The sequence below is a fragment of the Triturus cristatus genome, chromosome 11, assembly GCF_964204655.1.
Source record: "Triturus cristatus chromosome 11, aTriCri1.1, whole genome shotgun sequence".
Taxonomy (NCBI): domain Eukaryota; kingdom Metazoa; phylum Chordata; class Amphibia; order Caudata; family Salamandridae; genus Triturus; species Triturus cristatus.
The window spans coordinates 848,794,653-848,814,766 of NC_140594.1; the positions used below are offsets into that span (position 1 = coordinate 848,794,653).

The 20,114-nt window shown below is 47.7% G+C and overlaps 1 protein-coding gene across 5 annotated transcripts in view; it reads left to right on the forward strand.

Annotated features, from left to right (window-relative positions):
• Positions 1-20,114, forward strand: part of UGGT1 (UDP-glucose glycoprotein glucosyltransferase 1) — an 827,334-nt gene that overhangs the window by 369,411 nt on the left and 437,809 nt on the right. For all 5 annotated transcript variants that reach the window (XM_085634645.1, XM_085634646.1, XM_085634643.1 and 2 more), the window contains one exon: positions 14,029-14,127. In XM_085634645.1, the coding sequence (XP_085490771.1) occupies positions 14,029-14,127 (99 nt within the window). The remainder of the gene's footprint in view (positions 1-14,028; positions 14,128-20,114) is intronic.

Consider the following 20,114-nt stretch of genomic DNA (forward strand, 5'->3'; position numbering starts at 1 on the left):
GCAGCTGCCTTCTGTGGAGTACAAATCCAACTTGCACACAGAGGTGTTGCATTCTCCAACTTCGTCATCAGAGCCCTTGTTGCCTTTCAATGAGGCCATCTTGGAGCCGGTCCTGGAGGTGTGGAAGAAACCCCTTTCATCTCCGGCGGTGTGTAGGCAGGTGGCAAGAAGATACAAGGTTGCACCAGGGGATCCTGACTTCTTGTCCACTCATCCATCTCCGGACAGCTTGGTGGTGCAGGCTTCATGTTCCAAGCATGCTTCGGGTGCCTTCCCTCAGTCTCCGGCTGACAGGGAATCTAAAAAGGTTGATCAGGCAGCCAAGAAGACCTTTTCCACGGGGAGTATGGCGTTAAAATCAACTAATGCCACATGCCTGTTGGGACGTTATGTGCATGCACTAATGGACTCCATTAAGTCTTTGGCCCCTAAGTTGCCTGAAGGGGATAAGTCGTCCTTTTTGGAGGTTGTGGCAGACACTCAGGCGGCTGCCAGACAAGTTATCCAATCAGGGTTGGACACTGCGAACTCTGTGGCAAGGATCATGGGGTCATCTGTTGCTGCAAGGAGGCAGGCTTGGCTCCGTACCTCTGGGTTTTCAGCTGATGTGCAGGCTATGCTGGTTGATCTGCCTTTCGACGGACAGAAGCTGTTTGGGGAAAAGGCGGATTCTGCCCTACAGCGATTTAAAGATAGCAGGCAGACTGCGAAGTCCTTGGGTCTGCAAGCTCCTGCTAGGTGTTCGTCCTTTCGAAAATGTAGGGGTTTTGGAAGATCGTCTTTTCGCTCTTACCGGCAGCCCCAACAGCAGCAGCAACAACAGCAGCAGAATCCCCTCTATAAGTCCTATAGAGGGAGACAAAAGGGTCGGAGAGGATCTGGTCGCAACCCCTCTACTTCCTCCTCCTCCTCTGCTCCCAATGAGGCTTCAGGGAAGCAGTCCTAGATCCCCCATCCCGGATCATGTAAGACCTGTGGGGGGTCAGGTGTCCTACTTTCTACGGGGTTGGAAATCTATTACAACAGACCTTTGGGTTTTGAACCTCGTAGAGACTGGGTACGCCCTTCCCTTTCGGGAGTTTCCTCCCCCTTACCCTCCTTGCCAAGGTTATTGCTCGGAAGACCATCTGCTTCTCCTGCAGAAAGAAGTTTTAGCCTTGATTCAGAAGGGTGCGATAGAGGTGGTTCCAGAGCAGGAAAGGGGTCAGGGTTTCTACTCCCGGTATTTCCTGATTCCAAAAAAGGACGGAAGGTTGCGTCCGATTCTGGACCTCAGAATCTTGAATTTTTACCTGAAGCAGGAGAAATTCAAGATGCTGACCCTTGCGCAGGTTCTTCAGGCGTTGCAGCAAGGAGATTGGATGGTGCCGCTCGACTTGCAGGACGCGTACTTTCATGTTCCAATCCTGAAGTCGCACAGGAAGTATCTCCGTTTTACGGTTGGGGCACAACACTACCAGTTTGTGGTCCTCCCGTTTGGTCTTACTACCGCACCTCGAATCTTCACGAAGGTGATGGCAGTGGTGGCTGCTCAGCTCAGGAGGTCGGGGGTTCCAGTTTTCCCCTACCTGGACGACTGGCTTCTGAAGGCAGAGTCCCCAGAGATGGTGCAGCATCATCTGCAGGTAACATCTCAGCTGATATTCGACTTGGGTTTTTCGATCAATGTGCCCAAATCTCACCTGGTGCCCTCGCAACGCAACCTGTTCATAGGGGCAGTACTGGACACTACTGTGTGTCGAGCATTCCCTCCTCCTCAAAGGATTCTCGACATTCAGGAGATGGTCCCTTTATTCCACAATGGAGCGGTTGTTCCAGTTCTGAAGGTCCTTCGCCTGCTCAGTCTGTTCGCTTCCTGCATACTGTTGGTCAACCATGCACGCTGGCACATGAGGGCGCTCCAGTGGTGCCTCCGCAAGCAGTGGTATCAGCACAACGGGGATCTCAGGGAGTCAATCAAGATCTCCAGTGAAGCTGCAGCGGATCTGTCTTGGTGGAGCGTAAAGGGCAATCTATCACAAGGAAGGCCCTTCCATCTACCTCCATCTGTGGCCACAGTGATAACGGATGCATCCACTTTAGGGTGGGGTGCTCATCTGGAGGATCTGGAGATCAAAGGACTTTGGTCTCCAGAGGAAAGGTTGCTTCACCTCAACCTTCTGGAATTGCGGGCGATTCGTTTGGCGCTCAAGGTCTTCCTCCCTTCCCTTCGCGGTCAGTCGATTCAAGTCCTGACAGACAACACGACCGCGATGTGGTATGTCAACAAGCAGGGGGGAGTGGGGTCTCTTTGTCTATGCAGAGAGGCTTACGTCTATGGTCCTGGGCTCAGGACCATCAGATTTGTCTGATGGCAAATCATCTGGCTGGGGTGCTGAACGTGCGTGCGGACAGTCTCAGTCGGCAGTTCTCCGCCGACCACGAGTGGAGGCTCCATCCGGAGGTAGTTCGTCACGTCTTTCGGACGTGGGGAACTCCTCGGGTGGATCTGTTTGCTACTTTCGAGAACGCGCACTGCCCGTCATTCTGCAGTCTCCAGTATCCGATGCAGGGGGCGTTGGGGGACGCGTTTCAGTTGAGTTGGGGCTCACGACTCCCTTACGCTTTTCCTCCCATACCCTTGATTCCTCGGGTTCTGAGGAAGATTCGCCAAGAGCGGACCCAAGTTATATTGATTGCCCCGGATTGGCCAAGAAGGGTGTGGTACACAGATCTTCTCCACCTCTCCTCGTGCCCTCCGCTCCGTCTCCCTCTGAGGGCAGACCTCCTCTCGCAGTCGGAGGGGCAGGTTCTACACCCCCACCTCCAGAGCTTACACCTTCATGCCTGGAGATTGAACGGGGCAACCTGAGCTCCTTCTCTCTCCCGCCTGATGTGGTGGATGTTATTTTATCGGCCAGGCGACACTCCACCAAGTCCATTTACTCCTACAGGTGGTCAAAATTTGTAAGATGGTGTGTAGAGAGATCCATTGACCCTTTAAAGGCTCATCTTTCCAATGTGCTCCAGTTTGCTCTTTCCTTGGCTCAGCAGGGCTTTGCTGTGGCCACGGTCAAGGGCTACCTTTCAGCCTTATCGGCATTTCTGTGCCTCCCAGATCAACCTTCACTGTTTAAATCTCCGGTTGTTCTGAGGTTCATCAAGGGCCTTACAAACATGTTTCCTCCCACTCCATTTGTAATGCCTCAGTGGGACCTTAATCTTGTCTTAACCTTTCTAATGGGGTCCCCATTTGAGCCTTTGCATAGCTGTCCGTTGAGGCTGTTGTCCTTTAAGGTGGTTTTTCTTGTTGCCATAACCTCGGCAAGGAGGGTTAGTGAGCTTCAAGCTCTAAGTTCCAAACCTCCTTTTCTTACCTTGCATGCTGAAAGGATGGTTCTTAGGACCAGGGCTGCCTTCCTGCCAAAAGTTGTTACTCCTTTCCATTTGGGGCAGTCTATTACCCTCCCTGTTTTCTATCCACCCCCTCATCCCTCCAAGGAGGAGGAAAGACTCCATCGCCTTGACCCAAAGAGGGCTATGAGTTTTTATCTGGGCAGAACCAAGGACTTTCGCCTTGATGACCAGCTCTTTATTGGCTACGTTGGTCGTTCTAAAGGTAAAGCGGTGCACAAGCGCACGCTGTCAAGATGGATTATACTGACCATCAAGATCTGCTACGCCCTGGCTGGTAAGACTCCTCCTGAGGGTATTCGTGCTCACTCTACTAGAGCTAAGTCTTCAACATCTGCTTTGGCCCGGGGTGTTCCCGTGGCGGATATTTGTAAAGCCGCGACGTGGGCCTCCCTCCATACTTTCGCGAAGCATTATTGCTTGGACTCAGATATGAGGAGGGAGGGCCACTTCGCGCGCTCTGTGCTTCAGGACTTTTTGGTATAGAAGGATGGACACCCTCCTCCGGGAGTGGGGACTGCTGTGGGAATCTATTCACAAGGTGAGGAATCCACTGGCAGATGTATCCATCAGAAGAACAAGTTACTTACCTTTGGTAACGCTTTTTCTGGTGGATACAGTATCTGCCTGTGGATTCCTCACTGACCCACCCGCCTCCCCGTTGTCCGTCCTTCTATGCTTGATGTCCTGTTGCTAATGTTTCAGTTTACGGGTATTTCAAGATGTATTTATTACTGCCAGAGGCATTATGTCTTTCTTTTGCCTTTTTATTTATTCTTCACAATGTGTGTGTTGCTTTGCATATTGTGTACTGTGTGTGCTGTGTATGTTTATTGCTGTCAGTCCGTCCATGTGCCTCGAAGGCACGGAAAAAAGGGGCGGAACTGACGTCGTCACGCCGACGTGGGCTTCTTATGGCTCCGGTGACGTCTATCGGAGTCGCGTGCGGAGCCGGCGCATTGTGACGTCGCCCACGTCGACGTGGAGTGCTGGGGAGAAAAGTTCCGTGGAATGCTGGCGCAGGGGATATTCACAAGGTGAGGAATCCACAGCCAGATACTGTATCCACCAGAAAAAGCGTTACCAAAGGTAAGTAACTTGTTCTTCAGGCTGCCATTGCAGACTCCCTGTCACGGTGCAAATCATGTGTAAACACGACGTGGCACACTCGGTGTGCCATGCCAAAGTCACTGCATATAATATTTGTAAGTCACAGCTGGCCTGTAGCCCTAAGGCCGGGTGCATTATATAACATCTGAGGACATATCAGCATAAGCAGATATGCCCCAATGTTGTCTAGTTCAATTACTAGATGACGCAAGTGGACAGAGAAGCCATATTAAGTATATGCACTGGGCACTGGTGTCATTATGAGTTACCCAACTTACATGATGGCCTTACTGAAACCTATAGTGTTTGGTTTCAAGCATTGTTTGGTATCAAGCACCTTGTCTTCATAAATCTGAACAGTTGACTGTACTAGATTTAACATGAGATGCACCCAGAGGGCACCTCAGAGGTACCCCCTGAAAAACCTACCATTATCGAGTGTGCAGGCTGATTGGTTTCATCCAGCCTGCCACCACAGACCGGTTTCTCAATCCCTGCAGGTGGGAGCCTGCAATCTCTGAGGGCAGAAACAATGCCTGCTCCGGAGGATGATGTTCACACCTCCAGCAGGATGGCTAGTATTTAGCATATCAAGACTAGGGCCTTCAAAGTCCCCGGCTTCCACCAGATCTGGGAGTTGCCATCCCTTGCTTGAGGCCCATTTGCCACCCAGGACAGGTGGGAAACTAGCTATGCAGTGTGCATGTTGCACAACCAGACTAGTCAAACCCCTAAAGCGGGCTACCTGATGTTCTCCACGAAAGAAGGGTTCCACCATCTAGTCTTTGTTGGAATTCGGAACTCTGGGACAAGGTCATGCCCACGCCCCACAGGAAGTGGTCATTTGGTGGTGTAGTGACCCCAGGGGAAAGCAGCCTAGTGGCTACTACACTTCACTCCACTTAACACCCCTCATTGTAGTATTTATGTATTACCCTGACACCAGGAACTCAGGTTTGTCTGCCTGAAGGACAAAGAAGAGCTGTAGACGTGATAACTGTAAACCAGCTTCAACTTTGGCGCAAAACCCTGCCTGACTGCTGCTGTCCTGACAGTCACAGACACCGCCTCTAGTCCAGAAGAGGATCAACTTCCCCAAACCCTTGGAGGTCTGCCCAGCACTTCCTCATCTCAGCAACATCTCCCTTGGAGTGGAGGAACCACTCCCCTGCCCCAGCAGGCACCGACTGCAGCTGCCCGGCACACAGTTCTGTCGACCCCGCACCCATAGAGGGAGCAGCACTCCAGCAAGAGGTCATTGTGCTCCATAAGGTCAGATCCTTTTCCCTGCCAAGTTTGGAGGCACCAGGACTCCCAGGAGCTACCTGAAGCAAAACCCAAGGTACCGGAGCCAGTTGCAATCACCAAGGCTTGTTTGTGTTCAGTCAGAACACCACCACCGCCGCCAATACTTACCTGCACATCTGAGGACGCTGAGAAGGCAGCCCCACACCACGATTGGCCTGCTGCGTTTCTTTTGCCTCTTCTGCAGGGACAACGAGCGCGCCTCTAACTTAACAACCCGGCAGACAAACCTCTCTGCACCCGAGCTCCTTGACCCGGGCTCACGTAAACAGACTGTCTCTCTCTGTGGTCCTGGGACCCTCAAGAGCCTAGCCCCGTGGGTTTTGCCGGACTGGTCACCGAGTCCACCCTTGGAGCCTCTTTCCTACAGGTACTTTTCCGATTGACTTTAACGCGTTGTGTTCTAGGCTACCTCTGAATAAAGCACCTCTGCACCCGGACACCCTAGGGCAGATAAACTTGAACTCTTGGAGCTTTCTTGAACTTTGGCCCCTACTTACCTTAAGTCCAGAAGAACAGTCCTGTAAGTAGTCTGTAAATGTGTCTATGCAGTGAATGTTTCTCCCATAGAATAACATTACAGCATTTGAGGCTGATGCCTCAAATCTGGCAGCTGTCATTTTCTACTGTTTGTACTGTAAAATTTGATAATGTCTTAAGTATATACCTGATTCCGATAATCTTGGTGTCTAAAATGCTATAAAAATGTTATTTTTACAAATTGTTCTCGAGTTACTTCTTGTCATTGATTCTGTGTGTACAAGAAATGCTTAACCTTACCCTCTGATAAGCCTAAACTGCTCGTTCACACTACCACAAAATTGGCCATTGTCATCCTTGTATGCCATCAATGGGAAGAAGCTCTCAAGACTCTGATACACCAATAGCCTTCATACAATTTCTGCAAAGATTTCATACACACTGCCAGCCACTGGCAACTATACCATACAACTATTAATTTACATATGCCCTCAATCTTTGCCCGTTCGCATAACTAACATTCTAACAGTCTGGTGTCCACTGTGCAAATTTGTTTTACTTTGACCTCAGTAGCATTATTCAACTATTGAAGTTCTCCACCCATCTTCTGCTTGAATGCTTCATTGTAAACTAGGCAGGGGACTGTCTCACACTTTGGCTGATTGGGTCTGGTCCATTACAATTAAATGTCAGACAAATATACTTCACTGCCTCTCACTGCATCATGCCAAAGAGACATTTAGAGTCCTTTCCTGAAGTGTGTAGAGCTAAGATTTTATCTCTTACAGAATGTTTGTGCTGAATTGAGCTTTCATTCTACTGCCGCTGCTGTGTGCAATGGTGTAATAGGGGTTTTGCAAGTTTGTGTGCATTTTCTTGACTAAGATTGATCTCTCTCTCTGTGGGCGAGCCTTCAATGGGCTAAGAAGAGGTTTGTTGATGCCCCAACATGTCCGTGCCAATCTGAATATCAGGGGTAATGGGATATTAATATTATTTTGATTGTATTGTATATGCCTTTGCTGAAGTGTGTAGCTCCACTCTTTTGCTTTCAGTTAATGTTACTGTTTCTTTGTCTGAAAATATAAACGCTACTTTAAAAAATAATTGATGCACACCAATTCAGGCCCTGTAATGCACATCGTACAATTAGCAATCCATCCCTGCAACCTTTTAAAGTTCTCTCTGTTACCTTGTGCTGTTCATTTTCACTAAATGAGTGAAATAGCAATTGTAATAGCAGTCACAGTTTGTGAAATGATCAGGCACTTTTCAACCTTTGAAAGGATCAGGTTTCTTCTAGTCTCCCTGAGCGCAGTGGTGGTGGTGCTTCCTTGGGGAATTCAGCTTGTCACCTACGCCGATGACACGCAGCTGGTTGTTTCCCTTGTGAGAGACGATACTTTACATCAGGGGATTAACAATCTTACCCCTTGTCTCTCCAATGTCCTTGACTGGATGACCTTGTCCTGTTTAAAGCTAAATGGAGCCAAAACGGACATTATGCTGCTGGGCTATAAAGCCCCAATCAATTTGGACCCTTGGTGGCCGCAGTGTCTTGGACCCCCTCCGAAGCCTAAGACCAAAATAAAAAGTTTGGGGGTCTGGCTGGACTCTGCCCTGAACTTCCAGCATCAGGCTAACAAAGTAGCCGCGACCTGTTATGGGCTTATGAGAGTTCTTAAAAAAGTCCTAGACCTGCTTCCTTTTGAAGCCAGACGTATATTAGTCCTGTCGCTCGTTCTCTCGCGACTGGACTATGCTAATGCTATCTATCGGGGGACTTCAGCAACTATAACAAAAACTTTGCAAGCTGTACAGAACTGTGCAGCTCGCTTACTCATGAAAGTCCCCAAACGGTCATCAGCAAAGCCCTCAATTCGATTGCTCCATTGGCTTCCAATCCATGAAAGGATTGTGTTTAAGACTATGTGTTTGGCACATAAGTCCATTCACAACCTTGGCCCTCCCATTTTGGATCCTTTCTTTCGTCGTTATCATTCGGTTAGATCTCTTAGATCTAACCAACGCAATCTGCTTGTTGTGTCAAAGGTCAGGCTGGCCCGCATGGGCGGCCGTCGACTCTCGGTCCTAGCAGCTAAAGAATGGAATAAACTCCCTGACAACATCAGGCATGAATTAAATCACACTGCCTTCAGGAAGCAACTAAAGACATTCTTGTTTAATAACATCCTCTAATGCTTGATAATGTCCTTGGGCCTGACAGCGCTGGGATGCTCTAGGGTAGCCATGCGCCATATAAGAAGGTATTCATTCATTCAGTGAGGACAGTTAAGAGTAGGGTTTGCTCAATTGCTCCTTATCTTCTCAAGGCAAATAAACTCCAGTTGGGCAAGTCCTACCTAGTTGGGTCATGCCTAAAATCTTGGACACCCTAAAACCCTGTGCATATTTTGTTGGCAGATGAAGCGGTTATCATGCCTTTGACATATTATACCAAAGCTGATCAGACCTGCCAACTATCACCCCATGTGAGAAAGTGGGTTTCTGTTGCAGTAACCCCCCCCCCTTTTTTTGCCTAATAGCTGATGCACTTTTCCTTGTTGTGCCCTGGGCTCCTGCCAATCAGGTGCCCAGGGCCTGTGTTCCTTCCCTAAAATACAAACTCCCAATTGGCAAACCCTGGCCACATGTCAGCCCCTAGTAAATGGTACCCTAGGTACCCAGGGCCTTGTGACCAGGGAAGGCCTCTAAGGGCTGCAGCACTCATTGTGCCACCCTTAGAGGCCCTGTACCCTTACACACACACACTGCCTTTGCAGGCTGAGTGTCTGGGCGCAGGACAAAACAAAGAGTCGACATGGCACACATCTCTGTGTGCCATGCCCATCACCTACACTGCCAAAGCATATGTCAGCCACCCCTCTGGCTGGGTGCCTTATGCCTATGGTGTGGGCACAGGAGCAGGAGCCCTGTGCCCCTACAGTACCCAGGTCCATTCCTGGGCACTGTAAGTACAGTGCTGCCATTTACAAGTACATGGTGCTGAGAGCTCGTCAAACACGAGCTCCACAACACCATAATAGCAACATTGAAGACTGGGAAGTTTGGTATCAAACTTCTCAGCACATTAAACCCACACTGATGCCAGTGTGGTATTTAATGTACTAAGCACCCCAGAGGGCATCTTAGAGATGCCCCCTTACAGCTAACCTACAATCCACGTCTGCTCTGAGGCTGCCCAGGCTGCCACACAGCAGACACGTTGCTGGACCCCTGGGTGGGAGAGCCCCTGCTCTCCCGGGCCTGCAACAATGCACATCCTGGGTGAGGTGAGAAATCTCCTCCCCCAGGATGAGCAAAGGGAAGCTTCAAAGGCATGCCGCCAGTTGGAGTTTCCCCAGGCCACTGCAACCCCGCACTCTGGCGGGAAGCTTGGCCGGAAACCCCATACAAGGACAGGGGATGTGCCAGCCTGCCCACCCCACACCTCAGGTGGGGGAGGCGAGGTGAAGCACATCTCCGGGCTCTCGCCATCTTGGAGATGGGAGGCCCTACCTTATCAGGATCAGGCTACTGCCCCCCTCCCACAGGAGAGAGGCAGGATAGGGGGTGGACCCACCCCAGGACAAGGACCCATTGGTCCCTGGCCTTCACCTACCTTTAACGCCCCTAAATCTAGTATTTAGGGGCCCCCTGAACCTTCCTTCCCCAGTTTCCAGATAGAAAACTACAAGAAGAGCAAGAAGAACAAGGACCTGCCCTGCAGCTGCTAAAAAGAGAAGAAGACACCAACTGCTTTGGCCCCAGCCCTACCGGCCTGTCGACTCTCGAACCTGCACCAGCGCGGCATCTCTCGTGGCCAGCAACCTCACCAACCCCGGAGGACCTGGCTACCTTTTGGCTCTAAGCCCCTGGGACTCCCATGAGTAGAGGCTCTACTCAAGAAACCTATTTTTAACCCCTGGCAGCAGCGCGGAACCGCGGACCCAACACACTCTGCACCAGCCAAGCCTGGCCAGTGCCAGAGTGGACAAAGACCCCGAGGACGACCCCACGGCGACTGTGACCCCGAGTCCGGCACCCAAGGACCCCCCTCGACATCCCGGAAGAAGCCTGCAGCCTCAGAACCAAGTGCCACCCCAACCGCGATCAACCAGAGGGTAAGATTCCCGACGTCAAAAGGCACCCCTGCACCCGGCGCCCTGCGGCCCCCTGTGCCCAATCCCGGGGTACCCACCTAACCTACAACTACCCAACTTACCTCTCGAAGTGGTGGTGGCACCTGAAACATCCTCGTCCCCGAGCCTGCAGCCTTTTTCCAAACCGGAACATTCCCATTGAGCGCCCGAAGGCTCAAAAGCACCCTGCACCCAGCCGCCCGAGTGGCCCTGGCAGTGCACTCTCTACACTAACCTACTTCCCCACTTGCCCTGAGTAAGTGACCAGGAGCCCAGCTCCCACAGCCGCGTGGCTTGCCAGACAGCAGCCACCAACCAAGGCCCCCCTATCCCTCATAGGATAACATTGGGCCTAACTCTCTCTGCACCCGGCCGTCCTGAAACCGCTGAGGGTGAACCAACTGTACCTACCTGACACTGGGGGACCACTGAGTCTATGCCCGGAATTTCAACTCTGCCAGTCGAGTACTTACCCTTAAACCGCTAACTTCATTTTCCTCATAGGGTAACATTGACTGGCTTTTTCTTCAAAAATCTTCTAAGTGTGAACTTTTCAAAACTGCAAATATTCACCAAAAATCAGCCAAGTGACAAAAACGAATTTACTCACCTGCTCCTAGGTGAGCTCCCAGTGCTGGATCTTGGTGCCCAGCCCTGACTTTGAAAAGTGTCCACAACTATACTTACCTCGAACTCATTTTTCTCCCATAGGAAACCATTGTCTGCTTTTCTGTGGATTTTCTTCTAAGTGTCTATTTTTGCAAATTTGAAATATTCTTTTAAAATCGTACCATTTCTGCAAACGAAATTACTTACCTGTTTTTGATAAGGACCCCAGTCCTGGGCCTAGGTACCCAGTCCTGGATTACTAAAGTAACGACAAAGTACTCTACCTGCAATTTGAATTTCTTGCCATAGAGATCCATTGAATGTTTTCTTTGAAATATTTTCTAAGTGCTAACTTTTGAAATAGCTAAATATTATTTAAAAATCATTACAGTTATTAAGTCGACTTTCATCACTTGATTCTGAATACTGACCCAAGGCTGGATCTAGGAGCCAGACCTGGAATTCCAAAAGTAATCTGAAAAGTAATTAATTACAAATAACCTGAATTTACCATTGAGCTCAATGCATTGTTATGTTTAGGAAATAGGATTGTTTATTGCAACCAACTGTGACTGTTTATATAAATCTATTGCTTAAGACAAATGTATTTATATTCAACCTCTCATTCTGAGAAAGTATATTTTTATCCCCTTTGTGGTTCTAAAAATAAAACAAGCATATATTTTATATATATAAGCCATTGGCCTAGAGTTCAGTTATTGAGTGTGTGGAACCATTTGCTGACTGAGTGTGTACAATACATGATTTACACTGTCCTCTGGTACTGCCTTACTGCTCGACCAAGCTACCACTTTTGAGAGTAAGGTCATACCTAACTTTGACCTCTATCAGCCTCTGGGGGACTGTGGACTCTGTACACCCTGTACCTATTAGGGAACAGTATATACAGAGCCACTTTCTCACACCCCACTATTATCACTTCTCCAGACAGGTTTAAATATGTGTTTGTTTAGATTCTATTGGTCCTTACAGTGCTGTGTGCAATCTTCCCCTAGTCATGTTCACTTTCATTTTTAGCATGGAAAGCTTTGTCGGGTCGCGAGAACTGAAGAACGTGGCAAAAGAGAAGCAGTGTTGTAGAAAAGAAAACATCCTGCTTCCATTTGTTTAGTTGGGATATCGGCATGACATTGATTTTGTAGAATACTAATTTATTTGGTTAGTACATTCAGGTAGTACCATCTCTGCCAGATATCTTGAAGAGATGTTCATTCTCTGAATTACATCATTAAAGAGATGGAGAGAAGCCCTTTTTGTAGCAGTTTTCAGATTCTGCCTCCTTAAATTGTTTTTCTGACTGAGAAACAATCAGAAAATAATGAGCATGAATATATTTATAAAAAGCTGGCTAAGATCAGATCTCTTCCCCCTTTATGTGCCTATGAAAGTCTTAGAATCTGTTATTTGCCCTTTAAGAAAGTTTGTTTGCAGTGGCATTCCAAGAACAGTAATTCTAGGAAAGTGGGTATCTGTTGCAGTAACTCTCCCACTTTCTGTCAGATTTCTTATGCACTTTGACTTGATGTGCCCTGGGCACCTGCTGAACAGGTTACCAGTGCCTGTGTTCTTTCCCAAAACTATACCTTTGAGCTCCCAATTTTCACCTCTCTGGCCACATGCAAGTCCATTGTAAAAGGTACCATGGGTACCAAGGGCACTGTGACCAGGCAAGCTTCTAAGGGCTGCAGCACATATTGTGCCACCCTTAGACGTCTCTGTACAGAGGACCCCCCCCCTACAGCAAGTGACCCAGTAAGGTGAAATCCAACCTCAAAAGGCACCCCTGTATCCCACCGTTCTGGAGAAGTGGACCTGGGGTGCACCTACGTCCCCAAGCCCTCCAACTTTCCTGCCCAGCTGTTGGTTCATTCAGTAAGACTTCCTGGATTGAGCCTGCAGCCAAAACCCCAAACCGGCAACTCTCATTGAAAACAGGGCAACAGATGCCGAATCAGCACTCTGCACCTGGCCGCCCCTATGGGTGCACCTTGTGTGCTAAATCGGATGCCCCTTTTCCCTGAGCTAAAATCAAGGAGCTTGCTCCCAAATCCAAGTGGTGTGCCCGTGAGCAGCCAACAGCTGAAGGCCCCTTATCCACCCATTGGATAACATTGGGCCTCAGCACTTTGCACCCGGCCGCCCTTGTGCAGGTGCTCTGAGTGCATCTTGACCCTGGGGGAACCCTGGTTCTAATCCCAGAAACTCAACTCCCATGACCAATCACTCACCTTCAAACTGATAACCTTATTTTCTCCTGTAGGCCTGCATGGGCTTTTATTCTGTGGAAAAAGTTGAAAGTATGGAGTTAAGAATTGTATGAAAACCTAAGAAACCTTTGTTTTAAGAAAAACTGACTTACTTACCATTTATCCCAAAAATGTCCCAGTGTGATAACTAGGCATATCACACTGAGTAGAAAAAGTAATCAAATGTAATCCAATAGTACTTACAACTGTATTTGCACATTTTACCAAACTGTAAGAAAAGTCATTCTTCGTCCAGCTTGCTTTTTAACAATCGGTCTTAAAAAGTACAATCACATTTACCTGTACCAAGTCCTGCTTGGTTCTATAAATAAAAATGCAACAAAGAAAAGTTTTTATACAAAACAGCTGGTCAGAGTTCAGTCTTTGAGTGTGTGAAATCATTTCTTGTCTTAGTGTGTACAATAAATGCTTAACACAGCCCTCTGATAAAGCCTTACTGCTCACCCACTCTACCACAAATAGAGAGTAAAGTATTATCTACTTTAACCTCTGTAAACCTTTGGGGATCCACTGGACTCTGTGCACACTATACCTTACTTTGGTACAGTATATACAGAGCCAGCTTGCTACAGTAATGATAAGTTGTGAAGGAGTTTTTTTTTTTATTAGATCATGTGCCACATTTTCTTTCTATGATGCAGTGTGGGCATTTCTTCTTGGTTTGTATCTTAATTATAATACCTTTGTTTTCTTCTGAGCAGATAATCATTTTGTGGATGATTATGCGAGATTTACTGTTTTGGACTCCAAAGAGAAAACTGCAGCGGTCGCCAACAGCATGAACTACCTCTCCAAGAAAGGTAATGGGTTAAGATTGTTGGTAGGGAAAGTAACTTGGAGGAGGTATTCGAATGATATTATCTTACATAGATTTACATTCAAAGGTACTATAGGGTTGTGTATGACTTTGAAAACCTGGCCTATTGCCACTCTTAAAGCTGTTTTTGTTTTGTTGGAATTGTTCTACATGAAAACTTGCTTGGGATATAGATTATAAAATTGAGGTGAGGTGGCTTGGGAGGACCAATTGGAGTACTTCATTAATCACTTTCAGGTAATAGTTCAAAATTCTTTAGGATTTTTCATTAGTTAAGAAAACGAATTGACATGTATTTTGTGGAAAATCGGTTATTGAAGGCAAAATTGGTATCCGAAAAGAACAGCAGGTATAGTACATACATACTGAGCTTTCAAGATGAATCTTCTTGTATTGATCACGTTTATCACAATACTAGATTCCATAGACAAAACATACTTAAACACAATATTATTGCATCCATTGTGATTAAAAACATTGTGTTCCAAAGAAACAACAATTGATACGTAAATGTTTTATGTTGAAAATGTTTTTGTCATGTATGACAAAAAGAACAGCACAGCTGATCTAGTCTACTGTGCCATCCATTGCTCATCCCCACATTCATTATCACCTAGAGGTCTGTAAATGTTCATCTGAAGTCATGATTAAAAGTAAAATAACCCTTTTATTTTAATGACTGCATTCATTTGACTGGTTTCTGTTTGGACAATTATGGTATTGCGAACTGCTCAATCTGGAGAATACAAACAATTTAACACAATCTGTATTAAAAGAATCCTCTTGAGTGTTTACCCAGCATTAAATGTTCAGTCATGAGCAGGAGAAATATGTTAAACCTTGTACAGGGAAGACTTTGTTAGAGCAGAAAGGCCTTAAAAAAATACAATCTGCTGTAATAACTATTTGGATGTATTGGCTTGAGGTTCAAGCAATCAATCAAGTGACTGTAAAGTGAGACTACTCGCCTGTAAGGATCTCAAGGCACTGGGTGGGGTAGTGGGGTGGAGCTGCGGATACATCTAAGGCACTGTGATTCAGTCGAAGAGCCAGGTCTTGAGGTACCTCCTTAATTGAGGCAGTGACAGTGATTGCCTGAGGTGGAGAGGCAGGGTGTTCCGGGTCTTTGCTGAACAAAAAAAATCAACAGATCCAATCGGGCACCTGGGAATATTCACATGGTGAGGAATCTGCAGTTAGAATATGCACCAGAAAGAGAGTTACTGAAGGTAAGGAACTTGCTCGTTTAGCGGTCTGTTTTTTTAGCAGATCAAAGTATTCATGCCAGCGAGCAAGCCAAGCCTTTCATCCTGTATGCATCATTAATTGGGTAATGGAAACAAATGTTATTTATGCCGCTATGGATGATTTGTCGCTGGATTTGGAGGGATTCAGTCAGTGCTAGGTCGTATTGGATTGAATCATAAGCACGTGTTTTACAGATCATGGCTGAGCAGCTAGGTACAGAATGAAGGGAACATAATAACATGACCTGAGGATACTACACATGCCTTTCCAGTTTTTCTGTAAGTGCAAGAGTAAGTTCAGGTGTGTGAGAAAGTACCATCTCTCTTGCATGGTATGCCCCCACATTTTGCTGAATTGCTGAATGTACTTTGACTGTGTGTGCCCTGGACTCCTGCCAATCAGGTGCCCAGGGCCTATGTTCCTTCCCTAAAACAAACCAAACCGGCAAACCCTGGCCACATGTCAGCCCCTAGTAAATGGTACCCTAAGTACCCAGGGCTTTGTGACCATGGAAGGCCTCTAAGAGCTGCAGCACACCTTGTGCCACCCTTAGAGGCCCTGTACCCTTACACACACACACTGCCTTTGCAGGCTGAGTGTTTGGGTGCAAGACCAAAATAAAGTCGACATGGCACACATCCCTGTGTGCCATGCCAATCACCTACACTGCCATGGCATACATCAGTCACCCCTCTAGCTGGGTGTCTTATGCCAATGGTGTGGGCACAGGAGCAGGAGCCCTGTGCCCCTACAGTGCCCAGGTCAATTCCTGAGCCCTGTAAGTGCAGTGCTGCCATTTAAGAGTACATGATGCTGAGAGCTCGTCAAACACTAGCTCCACAGCACCATAATGGCAACACTAAAGACTGGGAAGTTTGGTATCAAACTTCTCAGCACATTAAACCCACACTGATGCCAGTGTGGGATTTAATGTACCCAGCACCCCAGAGGGCATCTTAGAGGTGCCCCTTGAAACCTAACCTACGAATCCACGTCTGCTCTGAGGCTGCCTAGGCTGCCACCCAGCAGACATGTTGCTGGACCCCTGGGTAGGAGAGCCCCTGCTCTCCTGGTCCTTTAACAATGCACATCCTGGGCGAGGTGCTAAATCTCCTCCCCCAGGATGGGCAGGGGGAAGCTTCAAAGGCATGCCGCCTCTGTGAGCTTCCCCAGGCCCCTGCAACCCCCCACTCTGGCGGGAAGCTTTGGCCGGAAACCCCAAATAAGGACAGGGGATGTGCCAGCCTGCCAACCCCACCCCTCAGGTGGGGGAGGCGAGGTGAAGCACATCTCCGGGCTCTCGCCATCTTGAAGATGGGGAGCCCTACCCTATCAGGACTAGGCTACTGCCCCCTCCCAAAGGAGAGAGGCAGGATAGGGGCTGTACCCACCCCAGGACAGGGACCCATTGGTCCCTGCCCTTCACCTACCTGTAACTCCCCTAAATCTAGTATTTAGGGGCACCCTGAACCTTCCTTCCCCAGATTCCAGATTCCGAAACTACAAGAAGAGCAAGAAGAAAAGAAGACCTGGCCTGCAGCTGCTAAGGAGAGGGAGACACCAACTGCTTTGGCCCGAGCCCTACCGGCCTGTCGACCTCGAACCTGCTCCTGCTCCAAACCCGGCATCTCTTGTGGCCAGCAACCTCAAACTCCGGAGGACCTGGCTACCTTTGAACTCTGATCCCCTGGGACTCCCATGAGTAGAGGCTCTACTCAGAACCTACCTTTTCACCCCTGGCAGCAGCCCGGAACCGCGATCCCAGCCCACTCTGCACCAGCCAAGCCTGGCCGGTGCCGGAGTGAACTAAACCCACGAGGACGACCTCACGGCGACTGTGACCCCGAGTCTGGCACCCAAGGACCCCCCTCGACAATCCTGAAGAAGCCTGCAGCCTCAGAACAGTGTGCCACCCCAACCGCGATCAACAGAGGGTAAGATTTTCTGACACCAAAAGGCACCCCTGCACCCGGCGCCCTTCGGCCCTCTGTGTCCAATCCCGGGGTACCTACCTATCCTCCAACTACCTAACTTACCTCTCGAAGTGGTGGTGGCACCTGAAGAGTCCTCGTCCCCGAGCTTGCAGTCTTTTTCCAAACCGGAGATTTCCCATTGAAATCCATTGAGTGCCCGAAGGCTCAAAAGCACTCTGCACCCAGCCGCCTGAGTGGCCCTGGCAGCGAAAACTCTACACCTACCTACTTCCCCACTTGCCCCGAGTAAGTGACCAGGAGCCCAGCTCCCACAGCCGCGTGGCTTGCCAGACAGCAGCCACCAAACAAGGCCCCCCTATCCCTCATAGGATAACATTGGGCCTAACTCTCGCTGCACCCGGCCGCCCTAGAGTCGCTGAGGGTGAACCAACTGTACCTACCTGACCCTGGGAGACCCCTGAGTCTATGCACAGAACTTCAACTCTGCCAGTCGAGAACTTACCCTTAAACCGCAAACTCTATTTTCCTCATAGGGTAACATTGACTGGCTTTTTCCTGAAATTTCTTCTAAGTGTGGACTTTTCAAATCTTCAAATATTCACCAAAAATCAGCCGAGTGACAAAAACGAATTTACTCACCTGCTCTTAGGTGAACTCCCAGTGCTGGATCTTGGTGCCCAGCACTGACTCTGAAAAATACCCACAACTGTACTTACCCTTAACTCAATTTTCTTCCTTAGGAAACCATTGACTGTTTTTCTGTGAAATTTCTTCTAAGTGTTGATTTCTGCAATCTTTAAATATTCTTCAAAAATCGTATAATATCTGAAAACGTAATTACTTACCTGTTTTGGATAAAGGTCCCAGTACTGAGGTTAGGCACCCAGTACTGGATTACAAAAGTAACGAGAACATACTGTACCTATAACCTGAATTTTCTTCCATAGGGAATCATTGATTGTTTTCTCTGAAATATTTTCTAAGTGTCAACTTTTAAAATCGCTAAATATTAGTTAAAAATCATTACAGTACTTAAGTCGACTTTCATCACTTGATTCGGAGAACTGACCCAGGACTGAATCTAGGATCCAGTCCTGGAATTACAAAAGTAATCTAAAAAGTAATTTGTTGCAAATAACTTGAATTTATCATTGAGCTCAATGTATTGTTGTGTTTAGAAATAGAGTTGCCTACTGCAACTACTTGTAACTGTTTACTAAAGTCTATTGCATATACAAAAGTATTTATATGAAACCTCTCCTGTCGACAAAGTATATTTTAATTCCAAGTGTTGGTTCTAAAATAAAACAAGCATAATTTTTTTTTATATAAACCATTGGCCTAGAGTTCATTTATTGAGTGTGTGGAACCATTTGCTGACTGAGTGTGTACAACAAATGCTTTACACTGTCCTCTGATACTGCCTTACTGCTTGACCAAGCTACCACTTTAGAGAGTAAGGTTATATCTAACTTTAACCTCTGTTAAACCCTTGGGGTATGTGGACTCTGTACACCCTGTACCTATTAAGGAACAGTATATACAGAGCCACTTTCTCACAAGGTGGTTTGACCATAACCTGGTTTCCTATCTTTGCTTCCCCACTGACCATGAGGAATCAATCTGTTCATCCTTTCAGGCCTACAAAAACATTATTACAGACAGATGAGAACGTCAGTGGACGCAGTCTAAAAGGCAGCGCAAGGACTTTATAGGGCTGGTGTTAGTCTTGAGACCCAAGGACATTATGGGAGCCTGCTTAGAAGTAGAGGGCCTTTCTGGTGTACCAGATGGTAAATTGGTTAGAAGCCCTGAAAACCTAGTCTCCGAAGGCTTTGACAATGAGGTGGAAGAGTCTCCAGGGCCACATCAAACCCGGACCCAGGACACCGACACCACGAACACCTCACAGATCCATCTGAGGATCCTGCCTCCAGGGATCAAAATTGAGAAGCATCTCGAAGACAGCCACTGCTCCTGAGACAGTTCGGAACTGAGAACCAGTCTCTTCTCCAGAAAAGCCTCAAACCAAGGTTATTGAGCCTCAAATCCAGATCATGCCTTTTTTTTGCCCCAAGATGTCCATCTGATATCTTCAGTGCCCAAGTCTACTCCTATGTTGCTGAAATTAGTTTTGAATCCAGTCTTGACGAAGAGTGACACAACCCCAGCCATTGAGCTGCTAGAACAGCCTGATGTTGGGCAGAGGAGACTCTACATTCAACTACAGTAGGGGAGGATCCTTGGCAGGGTGACAAGGTCTTTAAATCTTCCCTGTTGAAGACCTCGCCTCCAGATAAAAGGACTGTGTATCCTGTGGTCATTCAGAGACCAACAGCAAAGCTTCAGGTCATTGAGGAAAACAAGGACTTTTATTTAAACAAGCTACACACAGATAGTTTCAAAGTAAGAAATATTTTTCTTACCTTTACATACTAACTTTGTCCCACTTTCAACTTAGTAAGTACCATGCCACGTTGTGGTAGGTTCTGGATCTTAAAAAGCTGTTAACTTGGAACTTTATGTGCCTGTATCGTGCACACATACATATGACCTATATTTCCTGCTAGCCACCCAGCATGTATGCATGTAATTCCTAGTTCCCTTTTTCCCCCCAACAAACCTGCTTCTCATAACATGAGACTCCAGATACACCCCCCCCCCCCTCCGAAGCAGTGCTGCAAGTAAGGTATCTTGAGCACCAACCCAAAGACTGGTACTGAAGACCACAAAGACCCTGTACCACAGAAGGTGTTACCATCCTGCCGTAATGGTAAATGTTTTGAGG